Source organism: Argopecten irradians, chromosome 2 (assembly GCF_041381155.1).
Source record: "Argopecten irradians isolate NY chromosome 2, Ai_NY, whole genome shotgun sequence".
In the NCBI taxonomy this organism is placed as follows: domain Eukaryota; kingdom Metazoa; phylum Mollusca; class Bivalvia; order Pectinida; family Pectinidae; genus Argopecten; species Argopecten irradians.
Window position 1 is genome coordinate 8,521,091 of NC_091135.1, and position 16,278 is coordinate 8,537,368.

At 35.6% G+C, this 16,278-nt stretch overlaps 2 protein-coding genes across 2 annotated transcripts; both read left to right on the forward strand.

Moving 5' to 3' along the window:
- Positions 1-3,532: 3,532 nt before the first annotated feature.
- On the forward strand, positions 3,533-4,851 carry LOC138314350 (uncharacterized). Its single transcript, XM_069254654.1, has 4 exons — positions 3,533-3,624; positions 3,910-4,042; positions 4,303-4,480; positions 4,726-4,851. The coding sequence occupies exons 2-4, from the start codon at positions 3,940-3,942 to the stop codon at positions 4,784-4,786; spliced, it is 342 nt and encodes a 113-aa protein (XP_069110755.1). The 5' UTR covers positions 3,533-3,624; positions 3,910-3,939; the 3' UTR covers positions 4,787-4,851.
- Positions 4,852-9,342: 4,491 nt separating this feature from the next.
- On the forward strand, positions 9,343-12,493 carry LOC138314349 (uncharacterized). Its single transcript, XM_069254652.1, has 4 exons — positions 9,343-9,497; positions 11,226-11,358; positions 11,927-12,104; positions 12,360-12,493. Exons 2-4 carry the CDS (start codon positions 11,256-11,258, stop codon positions 12,427-12,429), a joined length of 351 nt encoding a protein of 116 aa, XP_069110753.1. The 5' UTR covers positions 9,343-9,497; positions 11,226-11,255; the 3' UTR covers positions 12,430-12,493.
- Positions 12,494-16,278: the final 3,785 nt, after the last annotated feature.

The following is a 16,278-nucleotide window of genomic DNA, read 5'->3' on the forward strand; positions in this document are numbered from 1 at the left end:
TTTTAAGCCCTTAATTTTTTAAGCGTTATAATGATTTTATTTTCTGAATTTTGGTTAGTATTTTGTAAATATGTTAACTATCGCTGACCGAGCATAAATGAAACTCCTCATTTGAACAATACTTGGTGTTGAATTATTTAATAGTGTATATATATGTATAATTAACAAACAAAAATAAACTATTTTTATGTTGCTTTTGGTGCATGCGCAGTCAGAACTTCATTCCATATAGAACATAGTGCCACGGATTTTTTTGGGATGCAATTAATTTTTTTCTAATATTTTCATATTGAAATAAAATTAGAAGCTGGTGTTAAGTAAGTAACTTTTGTAACTGAAAAAATACTAAATCGTCTGCTTCTGTTTTGTGATAGGGAAAAATACCATTTGTCAGCGGTGGAGCATCTTTAAGAGTATAATGCTGTTATGAAATTAATTTACCAACAGTTAAATATTTTTCAGGGTGCACACCCCAGTTATATAGTTTTTTTTCTCTTGAAACAAATATTCAAGTCTATTTGTTTTTAAGAGAGGAGTAGTGAGACAGGAGTAAATTGATATGTTTATACTTACATAATGGTGTGGTAAATTTTCATTTTCATACACGTGTATTTTGATTATTACATACGGGTATCAGGTCAATACCACTTCCGTTGAATCGGTTACGTCTGGAGAATGTAACCTGAATTGATGCCGTTACCCTTTTATGTTACTGTTACGGGTATATACAACTGTAAGACCGTGTGTTAGCTATATCTGTCACTTTGGTATCTAGACAACATATTGTCAGCCGGGTCACCTCCTGAGGTGAGTAGGTAACTCCTTATTATTAGTACATCGGGCCTTGTAGTCATATGATAAGTTAGAAGAATAAAAAGTTTTGTTAAATATACTGTAAATCAATGTTCTCCTGCATTTAGAAGCTGGTTTTAGTGAACTGTTTCTATATTGTTTGTATCTCGAATAAAACATATTACTTTTATATCTTAGCGTTTTTGTCGTAGTTGCAAGGAATGTCAACCAACACTGAACCTCAGATTCGGAATAGCCCTGCTGGTAGGGCGTTAAAATGGTAACTGCTTCCCATATTGCATTATCGTAAAAAGGCGACTTAATTTAGGATCTTATCTTTTCTCTTCTTCCTTACTGACTTTATCTTTCCTGCGATTTGGCTGAAACTTGCATGATATGATCTTGACATGTCCGACAAAGTGTTGTAATTTTTCGAGATGATCCGAACTCCCAAGATGGCAACCACAGCCGCCGTCTTGAAAACACATTTTGAACTTCTTTTCAAGTTTTTCCTTTGCTATTTGGCTGAAACTTGCATGAAATGATCCTGACATGGTCCCGACAAACCGTTGTTATTTTTCGGGCTGATCCGAATTCCAAGATGGCTGACATAGCCGCCATCTTGAAAACACATTTTGAACTTCTTCTCAAGTTCTACCGGTGCGATTTGGCTGAAACTTGCAGGATTTGATCCTGACATGGTCCCGACTATTAGTTGTTATTTTTCGTGTCTATTCTTCGATATCTAAGACCACAGCCGCCATGTAAAACTTCTTTACAAGTTCTACACTTGTGAATTGTCTGAAACTTACATGAACAATGATCCTTACATGATTCCAACAAAGTGTTGTTATTTTTCGGGTTGATCCGAACTCCTAAGATGACCACCACAGCCGCCTTCTTGAAAACACATTTTGGACTCCTTTTCCAGTTTTTCTGTTGCTTTTTCGCTGAAACTTGCATGAAATGATCCTGACATGGTCCCGACAAAGTGTTGTTACTGGTTGACCCCAATCAAAGATGACTTCCATGACACTATATTTAAGTAATTTCATATATGATTATTGCCAAGGTAGTCAGATGACCGTTAAGGCCCTTGGGCCTCTTGTTCTTATACCAAAATTTATTACACACAGGATACTACCCTGTGGGACTTTTATCTTAGATTGTCCTACGTTAAAATGTCTTTCTGTTAAAAATTCGAAACGAATTGTGGTAAAGAATTGTCAGCATTATATTGGTATACGTATTCATCTCGCCCAAAGAGCATAAAAAGCTAAATGAAGATTGATACTAGGACGAAATGACGTTTTCAATTTAATAAAAAAAATCAATAGAAACTGCATTTGATCTTAAGTACACATGGTATAAAGGTTTACCAAAGTTGTTTGCTTACCGTTAATTCTATACTTATTATCACCTTCTGAATTAGTTTAAATAAATCAATTTGTAATTTTCATAACGCCGGCCCTTTTATGTTTCGCACATATTTGGTGTTGTAACCTCATCTAAGGCTATTTATATTATATATTTTCTTATGTTTTTATGTTTTAAACTTTTAATATTCCTATGTTTCGGAAACGTAGCATGGTTGTAGGTCCGTGTTTGACTTTTACTGCCTTTAGGGGATTGGACCGAATGAAAACATCCATAGTTTATATATATAGAGAGTTAATTTACGTCCGTAAGTCAGCCAGGTGTATAGCACCATTTAAATTTTGTCTTATGTTATAGATACACTGCCCTCCGTCGCACGTGTTAGGATTCGTGACGACATTGAACATTTCCACGAACCATTCGTCGTTGTCTACCAATAAGAACATAGATAAGACTTCAGTTTGTTAGAGAAACAGCATTGCTTTTTCTCCTTGATATAGGTTACATGACAAATGTATTTTCGGAGTTATTTGCTTAGTGAATACGAATAAAATCAATCAAAAACAAACTGCTTCATCTGAATTAATCATACCGAAATAATAAAAAAAAGAGTTTGGTTTAGACATCTTGTTGTAGTACTCACAGACATATAACAATGACGTTTCTCCTAAGTCCATAAATCAATGACCTTAAATTATGAGACATTTATAATGAAAGATAGTTATTGCAAATAAAGGTATACTTTTTCGTGTGATAAGTATGTGAAATCATATTCACATGACTCTATTTCAAATAAACATTTTTGTAAGTAATAAATAGGAACATGAACATACGTTGTGCAATGGATAGAAGCTTAAGTTATGGAAATAGAACGAGTATAATATAAGATTTAGGAATAAATATTATACAGTATAAATATTATATAGTATAATTGTAATATAGTATAATAGTTTTGTTATGTCAGATAACACCGTATGACTTTTATCACGTTCTTGATCTGAAATAATAATAATTATAATAAGTTTATTTATGCGTTAGAGAAACAACATACAATGTCATGTCTTTAAAATAAAGCTGGTGTGACGGAAATGGATAATATTGGGATGCGGTTTAGTAGAAAAATGATAGGATTGCAAAACTGTTATAACAGTAATTCGGTGTTTTATCAAACGTCTAAATGATTGGTGTTACTTAGCGTAATATGTTTTGATTAGGGTCATTAATGTATAATTGAATAAAGCATGAATATGCAGCAAATATAATGTTTGGATTGTTGGATTGGCGTAACGTGTCTTTGACTGTTGGAAAAATGCACAGCTGTTTAGTTTTTTTAAAGCTATCTTTTGATAGCGTGACATGCCACATGTATATGTATGCACGTAGATTTGCCTATATATAAACAGCTCATACCATTGTCTCGACCTATCCGTCTGCAAGGAGTAACATACGTGGAAGGTAAGCTAAGGATGAGGAATGTCTTGGTATTTTTTTCTATCAACAGTTTTGTTTATGAAGAAATATGTTTGAGACGTCCGTTTTATTAATTAATAGATGATATAAATCTATCTTTTTATAATTTTTTTTAGAGTTGAAATGAAGCAATTGTCGATATTTGTATTATTTTTAATGCATTCATGTTACTTTGCTAGTGTTAATTATTATGCCAAGCACCGTATTTTAATTCAAACTACGGTTTCTCATTTTATTTTATATGCAATACTTTCTTCATTTGTTGTACAGGTCGATAGCCTGTTCAGTCTACACATCATCATGAAGTTCGCTCTTTTCCTCGTTGTTGCATTGCCTTTGGTAATGACAGCACCCCATAAGAAGGCTTTAGATCTCAGCTCGAACCCGTTCGTGAACAGTCTATGTGAGTCCAATGGTTAATGTAATTGTAATCGGTTCAAACACAGAAATATTGTTGGAACGCCTTGAAAGGCCTCAAAGGAACAATATACTTTTGTAACCGTATTAAGGCAAATAAAAATCAAACTGAATGGAAGACTATGTGTCTTGCCTCTGGACAAAATATCATCAGATGTTTTGGAACGAGTATGATACTTGTTTTTTTAATCGACAATTATCAAGATTTATGTATATAGATCTTGTCATATTCCTTTTCCTTTTTAGTGAACGTCTTCCATGTTGACGAGCTCAAACAGCTGGTTACAGACTTAGTTGACGATCTCGGATCTGATGCTAGGTTGAATGAATGTCAGAAGGAGTGTGACCATTTGGTAGATACACAGTTTTCTACTGGCACTGTCAACACACTGTCTCACACCGCTTGTCCTCTGGCTTGCCATTCGTAAGTATCCACGTGTAAAATAAAATAATAAATATAACCTCCCTTTCCTACACATCTTTTATCTTACAATCAATTAAAAAACTGTTTCATGTTATTTGATAAACAATGAAGATCAATCCTTTTTATAAAATAAAATGTCTATGTCTGGGATAATTAAAATTGAAACGTTTAATAATAATGATAGTGTCTGTAATAGTGAAAATTAGAATTTTATTTCTCTGAATGGTTATTCTGTAAATTTGTAGGCTGCAGGAGTTGGCGCACTTTTTCCATGTCCAAACTACAACTGCCGCACCAGCAGTGTAAATGGACTCGATGGTATTTGTGTAGAAAAGCAATTTTCAAAATAAAATGAAAAAGTCACATGAAAACCATCATTATTGTCTTTCTTTGGTGTTAAGTAAGTCACTTTTGTAACTGAAGAAAAATACTAAATCGTTTGCTCCTGTTTTTTATAGTGAAAAAATACTATTTGTCAGCGGTGGAGCATCTTTAAGGAAATAATCCCTCCAAAGTGCTTGAATAACAATAAATCTGCTAGAGATAACAGTGTAGATCTCTAGGAATCTTTTCGATGTGTGAGAATATTTGTTTACATTTGTTATAAAGACTGCATACCCTCATATAGATATTTTTTACGGAAGATATATATTTGGGTTATATCATGGTAGACGGAAAATGTTTATTTATATGTTGCAACTTGGTATAGTGTCGGCCGCATATGTGTTTACCAAAGTTTTGAGGGAGGTTGTTAAACGCGTGCGATGTCATGGACATATGCTGATCATGGTTTTAGATGATTGTATAGGTGGTCATTGTACAGACGTCAGTGCTAAAATCTTAAGCAGTACGGAGTGTTTTGAAGATTTTGGATTTTTGTTAGCTTACGAAAATGTCAATTGACATCTTCGCAGCACATGGTATGACTCGGGTGCACGTGGTTGATGACAGAGGGTGTGGTTAGAGCGACCAATGAGAGAGTCGAACGATTGCTTGGTTTGTTGTTGCATTCTATGTAACTTGTAAATCAAGGTCAACTATTGTTCTCGGCCAGGTATATCGTAAGTATTATTGGTCAAATTATCTCTATGTAAAGTATAGTAGGGTCACAGGCAAGATTACGTACACGAGAGTTATGTAACTGTTTATCATCCCGATCTAACTGTAACGCATGTGTCTTTATCAACTCGTCAGCTTTTGACGAGGTTGTATATTGGCTAGAAAACATGAAGGATTTGAATGAAATTGGTTCTAAACTTTCTCATAAAATGTGACATGATCGACGTCAGGTTATGAAGGGTATGTCAGGGAGTGAGGAATATCATACTGATAGATATCACGATGGGGATACATGTAGATCCTATTGGGAGAGTCTCCTGTCATACCCAGGTGAAACAAAAGGTTGTAGTGAGACTGCAGAACCAAATAATTTCGCTATATACTATATATTAACGTTTGCCACTGTCCAGGTTAAATGGAGTTTTTAAGTCTGGTCACCTGTCACTAATTTTCGAGAATGCCATCTTGCATACCTGTGAATAAAAAGAAATTAAGATCTACCATCGTGCTAACTTTAATGTGGGGTGTGCCATCTTATGTTGAATTCCGCACCAAAAATTGACCAAATTATTCATAAAATTACAATATTGATTACCTGCCCCTGTCCGAAACACAATTCACAGATTTTTTTAAAATTTCTTTACATATTTTACATCTACATGCATTGCCCAATCCACACATTAAACATTTTAAACTGTTGCGCCCTGAATACCCAATCAGCAGACTCCTAAACATTCACCTCTCTAAGAAATCTTGTGCCCAAAAGGGGATTTCCTGCAATCTATATTTGGTTTGATTCTGCGGTCCCTATAGCATTTTACATATTTTTCAAAGGACCTCTTTCACGAGCAATGGAAATTTGCCCACAAACCAATTTGATGAAAACTAAATGTTACCTATAGCAACATTAATGCAAACCCTTGAAATACGTTTAAAAATCCAAAAGGTTCCAGGGGCTGTGCTTTGGCCAACTTAAAGTTGCCTAGTAGAGATGTATGACAGGGTTCACTTTTTATCCGAAAAGGTATCAAAATAATGTTTTATGGCATCAAACTGCATTATTTTCTGAAGAGTATAAATATTTACATGTTAATACAAAGATGTAGGCAATATGTAAGTAACCCTTGACCTGAAGTAAATATTGCGATAATTTCTAAAAAATATGGAATGATTTCATTTGTAAATCGCTAGTATGCAAAAGAATATATGTTAAATTGTCTGTATATTTATTTTGAATAATTAAACGCCGACTGGTCTCTAAGCTACACGGGCTAGTACGGCAAACATAGTTTTGGTGGTTTTTTTGGTTATACTTGAGAGGTGGAGAGAAGACCTAATAAAATTCGTTTAGTTGTATTTAATTAAAATGGCCAAACTCATAATTAAAGCATATATTGCAGTCTCCGCAATCTATAATAAAACTTTTACCTAATGTTCTAGTTGTATATTCTAAAACATATCATCCTCATTTGGGACGTAGAATAGTAGCAGATTTATCTTTCTATCAAACATTTTTATTTTAAGTGCATATACAGTACCATTGATATTTTTAGATTCCTTCACAGTTTCAAACTGAAAGTATTATCAAATAAAAGAGAAACATTCCTAAAATACATGTATCTAAAATATGAGCACAATTCAGCAGTATAGCCGCATCAGTGGTCTAATATTGTCTCTTTGGTAGAATGGGTATATATTAATACAGACATACCATATTTATCCTTGAAACCATTGAAAAAATATCAATGTTTAATTTTATCCGACAACAAACCACAGCAACAGCAGGAACAGTTTTAGCTCACTTGGCCCGAAGGGCCGTTGAGCTTATGTCATGGTGTGTCAACATTTACTAGGAATGTAACCAAATTTGGCCGGAAACATCCTTATGGGCAGAGGAACAGTGTTTGTATAATTTCTTATTTCTTTCTCTGACACCGCCTCTCCCCTGCCTCTTATTTTATTTTTATTTTTTTTCTCCCATAATTGCACCTTTTTTCTCCTTGTGGCGTATTCATATATCAATTTAGAGTAAATTTATCAACAGTGTTTATAAAATTCCCTAGCAAATTAATTTTACGGGCACTAAACGTATAAACAAACCGTACATCCGGCTATTTCACGTCACAGTTCTCGCGAGAACGAGAAAATAGTCATCTCGATTCAAATTTAATTTTCGTGATATGCATAATTTAACCATTTCACAATTTTCGGATCTATTTTCGTGATAATAGGAATATTGAAATTGTGAAAATATCCCCGCAAGATTGTCGGCTTTAAGGTATACAAGCATCGACTGCCAATGTCGTCCGCAATCGAAATTACATGTATCGGTATATTTTGATTCAAGCCCTTAAAGATGCACCACCACTTACAGATCTAGAGCATAAACGATACTCATCATGTGAACAATAACTGATGTTTAATAGTGTATATATTATCAACAGAAAATTAGTAGTTAACACAAAAATACATATAAAGTAACTTATTTGCATTTGGTGCATGCACAATCAATACCTCATTCCAATATTAGACATATTTGACGTGGAATATTTTTGAGACGCAATCATTTTTTATATATTTATCTTATCTTGAAGTTAAATAAGAAGCTCAAACTTTTCAATGGTGGTAATGGTGTAAAGTAAGTAACTTTTGTAACTGGAGAAAAATACTTATTTGGATTGCTCCTGATTTCGATTGAGAACAAATTCCAATTGTCAGCGGTGGAGCATCTTACTGTGGTGTCGGTCTAACCGTTGACAAAATAAATTATGTAATACCTCGGTATGTTGAGCGACAGATATATCAACTGGTCGAGTGGTTCTGTCAATCGTCTGGAGGGGCGGAGTTTAGATAGTCTACCCGACGTCAGGTGATAGAACGAGTGGGCGGAGTTTATCTGATAATGTTCTAGAGTTTGATAGGCAAATGGCTGCGACTGATAAGAAAAACGTGTGTGGAAGATTCGGACGGTAAACTTCGTCGTGAAATACTTGATCTTCATTATAAAGGATTATCTTTTCATGAGATTAGTAAAATAATGATATTACGAGAGGAGGTTGTCACAAGATGATTAATAATGTGACTGCACGGGGGACATTTGACCCCGTCACCTATTCATCGGAACCCAAGCAAAATTACTAGAAGTCCTAACGATAACAACGTTAGATCTATGAGCGTACGATGTTTGTCCTTGAATGTTTGAAAAAAAAACCGGCACATTCTGTAAGTAATCCATTAACAGCCGATAAATCTGTAGTGAATTAAAAGTACTTTAGACGGCATTGATAATTAAGAAGTTGATTGATAAAGATACAAACAGAGGCAAACTTACCGCGAGGCGGGCCTCAAGGCAGCCATTACGTTGTTCTCTATGTTACGTTCATCCCCTACGGTGAATTATGCTATCGATGACGCGAAAAGTTATCCAGTCTATCCCGGCTGAAACACGAACAACTTCATTCCACAACAATTGCACTTCTTTGAAGAAAAGTTTGTTGTAAAAACTACAGGTAGTTTACCCTGCAGTTCTATGAATACGGTAACACCCGATGAGTTTAGGATGGATCTATCGCACGTGGGTCACTTATATCCACGATATAAGCCGGGCCCACAAACCAGTCAACTCGCGTCTAGCATTATATTGTAACCCAGTATGCAATAGGTATTGCGCAAGTTGCGCGGAGAGTACATCTCTTGCGCGGCGAGTACATCACTTTCATCGTCAACGGTTAGACCGACACGACAGTAAAGGTATAATAAATTAAGTATGAGTTTGGATTGTTTGAATGTGTTTGGCTGTTGGAAAGATAAGGAAAAAATGCACATTTCTTTTACTTTTTATTAGCTGAATTTTGACAGCTGTTGTCTGTCATGCGTGTGAACGTAGATTTGCCTCTATATAAGCAGTGCATATCACTGTCGCGTCCTAGCCGTCTGCAAGAAGTAACTTTGGTAGAAGGTAAGCTAAGGATTATGAACATTTTAGTATACTTTTTTGTTTATACAGTTTTGTTTATCAAGACATATGTTTCGGGATTAGGTTTCCGCATGTATTTAAATTAATACATTTTCTTAATATCGGTTGTCTCATAAGATTTTTTTAAGAATTTGAAATGAAGTAATAGCGATATTCGCATTATTTATAATGTACAGTGTAACTTCCCGAAACCGAACCTTCTCAAAACCGATCACCTCTAGAAACCGAACATTGATGTCATATACGGAATGAATTCCTCTTTATTAATAGTAAATAAAACTTCCCATATCGATCCCTCTCATTTCCGAATACCAGACCGATTTTGAGATCGGAGTAGTCAAATGTAACTAAAATACACTTATGAAAACCGGCCTTACCTGAGCGACACCGATAGTTTGCATTAAGTTCTGACCGAACGACCGTGAAATACACACGCAAAAAACACAGTATTTTAACTCAAACTACGATTTCCATTTTATTTCATTTTCAATATGTGTCTTTACTTGTTCTACATTTCAAAAGCAAGTTCACTCTACACACCATCATGAAGTTCGCACTTTTCCTCGTTATTGCATTGCCTTTGGTAATGGCAACACCCCACAAGAAGGCTTTAGATGTATTATTTTGCAACGATTAACGTAATTGCAATATTGTTGTCATATAGGCATATTGATATCCTCATCTTGCAAATTGCCAGGAACGTTGCAAAAATACATTTTAAGTATCTTTTTGAAATGACACTCTTGGAGTTGGAGATTAAAACGTCATATTTCGATGATGTATATACTAAAAAAATGTCATCATGTCATGTCATGTCATCCAACATAGTTGAATCTGATATACAAGGTACAGTTTTATACCATGTTCTAAAACAAATAAATGTTATAGATATAGCATTTAGTACTAGTATAAAAAAGTGATGGCATGGTTTGTAGTATGTACTGTTTTCTAGACGTAGTCAATGCGAAACAGTTGATAGTGGAACAAATACAGCCTTTAGATAGAGACAATTAATTGAAATTAAAATCAAAACGGAAACCATGACATAAGACCGTATAAATGTGGCGAGATGAGACTTTGCTAATGTTAATGATAATGCTAAGCACAGTATCTTCTGCCCTGCAGGTAGGGCGTTAGAATTGTACCTGCTGCCCCTATTACAAGATCGTAAAAGGCGACTTAATTTAGGATCTTATCTTTTCTCCTCTTTCTAACTGACTATCTTTCCTAATGTCTCCCTTGGCACCGCCTCACTTTTGGCCTTGAGTTGAGCGTTCGCCCCTGTGAGGAAGGCTCTGGGTTCTTTCCCCCTGGCCGAGACATACCAAAGTCAATAAAAGAGGTAGTTTCTGCTCCTGCTTTGCGCTCAGCATACAGGGAGTGGGACGACTGGTTCGCTCGTTGTCAGTATATTTGACCGGGTGGGGTGTGTTGCTTGGTGTCTTCGGCGGCATGCTTCAGTGATATAGCACTATAAAAAGGGCAACAGTTCCACTATACAAGAAGACACAACATAAATATTTCCTAAAACACGTACCTCGCACAACATACACGTAACACATTGCATACATGGGAGGCCGCCCTAACATGACCATAACTGTTAATAGGACGTTAATTATTCAAACAAACAAACAAAGCACGGTATTTAATTCAAACTACGATTTCCCATTTTATTTTATTTGCAACATGTGTCTTCATTTTTTTGTACAGGTCAATAGCCTGTTCAGTCTACATATCATCATGAAGTTCACACTTCTCCTCGTTATTGCATTGCCTTTGGTAATGGCAGCACCCCATAAGAAGGCTTTAGATCTCAGCTCGAACCCGTTCGTGAACAGTCTTTGTAAGTAAAATGTGTTTGTATATACTGTAAATAATTGGGTTTTGTGATTGTTTAAATTTCAATTGCTATCAACTATATCATGTATTCCATATTATTTTACATTTGAATTAATGTGTTTAATAACAACACATAATCATACATATTTCAGGTTAAAATGAATACGTTTTTCATTTTGAAGGTTATCAAGGCATTTTTAGAATCAGCAATTGGTCAATGCAATTGTAATCGGTTCAAGCACTGAAATATAGTTGGAACGTCTTGCAAGGCCTCAAAGGAACAATATAAGTCTCTTCGGTGTCTGTTAGATTAACAGATTAACAGATAGTTAAGACTCTGAAGATAAAGTTTACTGGGGAAAATTGATTAATAAAGTTTGCTTCGTTCGTCTGTTACCGTATTAAGGCAAATGAAAAATCAGTCAAAATCCAGCTGAAAAGAAGGCTATGTGTCTTTTCTCCGGAAAAAATGTCATCAGATGTTTTGGAACTAGTAAGAGACTTATATTTTTTTATCGACAATTATCAAGATTTATGTATATAGATCTTGCCATATTCCTTTTCCTTTTTAGTGAACGTTTTCCATGTTGACGAGCTCAAACAGCTGGTTACAGACTTGGTTGATGATCTTGGATCTGATGCTAGGTTAAACGAATGTCAGAATGAGTGTGACCATTTGGTAGATACACAGTTTTCTGCTGGCACTGTCAACACACTGTCTCACACCGCTTGTCCTCTGGCTTGCCATTCGTAAGTATCCATGTGTAAAATAAAATAATATAGGCTTCCTTTCCTACACATCTTTTATCTGTACTCTCAATTAAAAATAGTTTTATGTTATTTGATAAACAATGGAGATCAATTTATTTTACTAGTAGCAAAACAAACCGTTAACTTTCTATCTCTAGGATATTGCAAAATGAAAACATTTAATAAGAATGATAGTTTCTGTATGATCGAAATTAGACTTTTATTTCCCTGAAAGGTTTATCTGTATATTTGTAGGCTACAGGAGTTGGCACACTTTTTCCATGTCAAACCATCAACAACAACTACTGCCACACCATCAGTGTAAATGGACTCGATAGCATTTGTGTAGAAAAGCAATTATCGTAATAAAATGAAATAGCCACATGAAATGGCATCATTATTGTCTTTTTTTGCGACAGCTTACATATTAATATTTCTTGCTTTCCCTCTCAACAGTTAAAATAGTTTTTCTTTATCTCTCACTTCAAAACGAAATCCAAGAGTTCATTTGTTTGTTTGATTAAATTTACGTCCTGCTAACAGCGTCATGTAAGGATGGCCTCCCATGTATATTGTGTGTTGCTTGTATGAATTACATGATGCATGTTTTGGGAGTTTGGGAGACTACGGTATATTCGTGATGTCTTCGTGTATAGTGGCACCCTTGTCCGTTTCATAGTGTTATATCACTGTAGCATGCCGCCGAATACACCGTGGAACACACCCCACCGGTCACATTATATTGACAACGAGCGATCCAGTAGTCCTAGTCCCTTAATACTGAGCGCTAAGCAGGAGCAGAAACTACCACTTTTAAAGACTCTGGTGTGTCTAGGCCATAGAACAGAACCTAGAGCTTTTCTCACAGTTTACTTGTTACAAATAAAATTTACCTAATTATTTAAGTGACAATTTACAATGTTTAATAGTATATCATCTTATGATATAATACATTAAACAGGTATCACTATATTTTATATTATACTAGCATAGGGACTAGTAGGTGTACCTTTACCAAGCATAACTGAAACTTAAATGAGGACATGTACAACAAACAGAAACGAATAAATACAAATACAAAATACAAAATTAACAAAAAAGTTCAAGTGAAAATGGCGGAAGCAGAACATTTTTGTACAGAAAGATAGAAAGTAGCCACGTGCCAAAATTTTAGAAGGTATGAAAATGATTGACTTCAGACAAAAGTTGGTTTTGCTGGCCGACATTTCGGAATACGACTGGAAGACAGCGGAGGAATATCAGGCGGATCCGATTGCCTCAGACTCAGAGGACGAGAGGAAGATTGACAGGGCCCGGGCTAGGAATATGAAAGTAGTTAAGACCAAGGGGTGGGACAGACTTAGCAAATACTCACCATATGATGCTGATCAGTAGGGCAGACGATATCTTCGTCATCAGGGACGTGGACACGTCCTAGGATCGTGCGACGGATCTAGATTGAAACCAGGAACTTGTTATAAAGTGGCAAAGTTGGGCTTTGGAGGATAAAATGCCCCGAGGGAGCTAATACAGGGCCGAGCACGGCATCGATGGGCAATAAGTTAAGTATAGCTGTATTTGCTAAACATGTTTAAACGAATGCCCGGCAGGGCCCCGTGGCAGAGGGAGATACGCAGGTTTGTTTTAATAAAATTAACCATGAGAAAAAGACAGCTGACCATGCATTGTCAGCAGTAGGTAGGCTGAAAGGTAAGTTGGAATATTGGAAGGAAGTTGGGGCTTGTAACGTTGTAGTGAATATAATTTCAGAGGGTAAAAGATACCATTGAAGGAAATACCCCTAAAGTGTTTTTGAATAATAATAAATCTGCTAGAGAAAACGGTGTATTTGTTCATGCTGAGGTGGATCGGTTGCTGCCATTAGGATATATGTCCGAGTTAGAGTCCCAGCCATCGGTGGTTTACCCGCTTACAGTAGCGTTTAGCAAATCGAGAAAGCCGCCGTTAGTGCTAGACTGTGGCATGTAAAGGGATCTTTTCATCTTTTCGATGTGAGAGAATATTTGTTTACATTTGATATAAAGGCTGCATACCCTCATATACAGATTTTTCCGGGAGATAGAGAATATTTGGGTTTCCATATAATGATAGACGGGAAATGTGGGTTTTGTGTTTTTAATGTGTTGCCATTTGGTATAGCGACGGCCGGATATGTGTTTACCAAAGTTTTGAGGGAGGTTTTTAAACACGTGCGAGGTCAAGGACATACGCTGATCATGTTTTGAGATGATGGTATAGGTGGTCCTTGTACAGAGGTCAGTGCTAAAATCTTAAGCAGGTTGGTACGGAGTGTTTTGAAGATTTTGGATTTTCGTCAGCTCACGAAAAATGTCGATGGACGTCTTCTCAGTAGTACGTGGTATGGCTCGGGTGCACGTGGTCGATGACATTGGGTGCTGGAGCGACCAATGAGAGAGTGGAACGATTGCATGGTTTGTTGTCGCATACTATAGCACTTGTCAGTCAAGGTCGACTATTGTTCTCGGTGAGGTACATCGTAAGTATCATTGGTCAAATAATCTATGCAAAGTATAGTGGAATCACAGGTAAGGTTACGTACACGTGAGTTATGTAAATGTTTATCATCCCGAGCTAGCTGAAACACATGTGTCTTTATAAACTCGCCAGGTTTTGATGAGGTTGTGTATTGGCTAGAAAACATGAAGGATTTGAATGACATTGGCTATAAACTTTCAGAAGATGTGACATGATCGGCGTCAGGTTATGGAGGATGTTTCGGGGGTGAGGACTATCATACTGATAGATATCACGATGGGGATACATGTAGATCCTATTGTGAGAGTCTCCTGTCATACTTAGGTGAAACAGAAGGTTGTAGTGAGACCACAGACCCAAATGATCTGTATACGAAATGTTAACGTTTGCCGCTGTCCAGGTTAAATGAAGTTTTCAAGTCTTGTCATCCGTCACTAATTTTTAAGAATTACATCTCGCATACCTGTGAATAAAAAGAAATTAAGATCTACCATCTTGCTAACTTTTATGTGGGGAGTGCCATCTTATGTTGAATCCCGCATTGAAATTGACCAAAAATATTCATAAAATTCTAATATTGATTACCTTCCCCTTACAGAAACACAATTTACAGAATTTTAAAATTTCGTTACATATTTTCCATCTTCATGCATTGCCTAAACCATACATTAAACATTTGCTACTGATGCGCCCTGAATACCCAATCAGCAGGCTCCGAAACATTCACCTCTCTATTAAATATTGTGCCCAAAAAGGGATTTCCTGCAATCTATTTTTGGTTTGATTCTGCGGTCCCTATAGCATTTTACATTTTTTCCAAAGGACCTCTTTCACGAACAATGGAAACTTGCCAGCGAATCAATTTTATTAAAACTAAATGTTACCTGTAGCAACATGAATGCAAACCCTTGAAATACGTTTAAAAAATTCAAAATGTCCCAAGGGCCTGTGCTTTGGCCAAATTAACGTTGCCAAGTAGAGGTGTATGACAGGGTTCACTTTTTTATCCAAAAAGGTATCAAAATAATGTTTTATGTCATCAAACTGTATTTTTTTTCTGAAGAGTATAAATAATGAAGAGTATAAATAATTACATATTATGATCACAAATATGTAGGCAAAATGTAATAAATACAATTTTGGCTATTTTATTAAGATAGAAAAAGTTGATTTTTTTGGGGTGTTATTTTCGGCCATGTCAATTATTAACAATGTCGAATTATCCACTTCTAGTTTGAGTGCACCAAAAATATTTTTTTTAAAAGTTGGCCCTTTATCTGAAGTTAATATTGTGAAAATTCAGAAAAAATGTGGATTGATTTCATTTGTAAATCGCTAGTATGCAAAAGAATATGTGTATAATTCTCTGTATATTTATTTGAAATAATTAAACGTCGACTGCTCTCTAAGCCACACGGGCTTGTACGGCAAACATAGTTTTGGTGTTTTGGTTATACTCGAGAAGTGGAGAGAAGACCTAATAAAATTCGTTTAGTAGTATTCAATTAAAGCTTACATTCCAGTCTACACAAGCTTTAATAAAAAAATATCAAATGTTTTAGTTGTATATTTAAAAAAAAAGAGTATCCTCATTTGGGACGTAGAATACTAGAAGATTTATCTTTCTATCAAAGATTTTTATTTCAAGTACATTGTA

Bases quoted from the DNA above. Each gene is read 5' to 3' on its own strand.
- LOC138314350 (XM_069254654.1), top strand. From the start codon at position 3,940: ATGAAGTTCGCTCTTTTCCTCGTTGTTGCATTGCCTTTGGTAATGACA. The intron at 4,043-4,302 runs GTGAGTCCAATG...TTTCCTTTTTAG, and splicing joins CCCGTTCGTGAACAGTCTAT to TGAACGTCTTCCATGTTGAC. The intron at 4,481-4,725 runs GTAAGTATCCAC...GTAAATTTGTAG, and splicing joins TGTCCTCTGGCTTGCCATTC to GCTGCAGGAGTTGGCGCACT.
- LOC138314349 (XM_069254652.1), top strand. From the start codon at position 11,256: ATGAAGTTCACACTTCTCCTCGTTATTGCATTGCCTTTGGTAATGGCA. The intron at 11,359-11,926 runs GTAAGTAAAATG...TTTCCTTTTTAG, and splicing joins CCCGTTCGTGAACAGTCTTT to TGAACGTTTTCCATGTTGAC. The intron at 12,105-12,359 runs GTAAGTATCCAT...GTATATTTGTAG, and splicing joins TGTCCTCTGGCTTGCCATTC to GCTACAGGAGTTGGCACACT.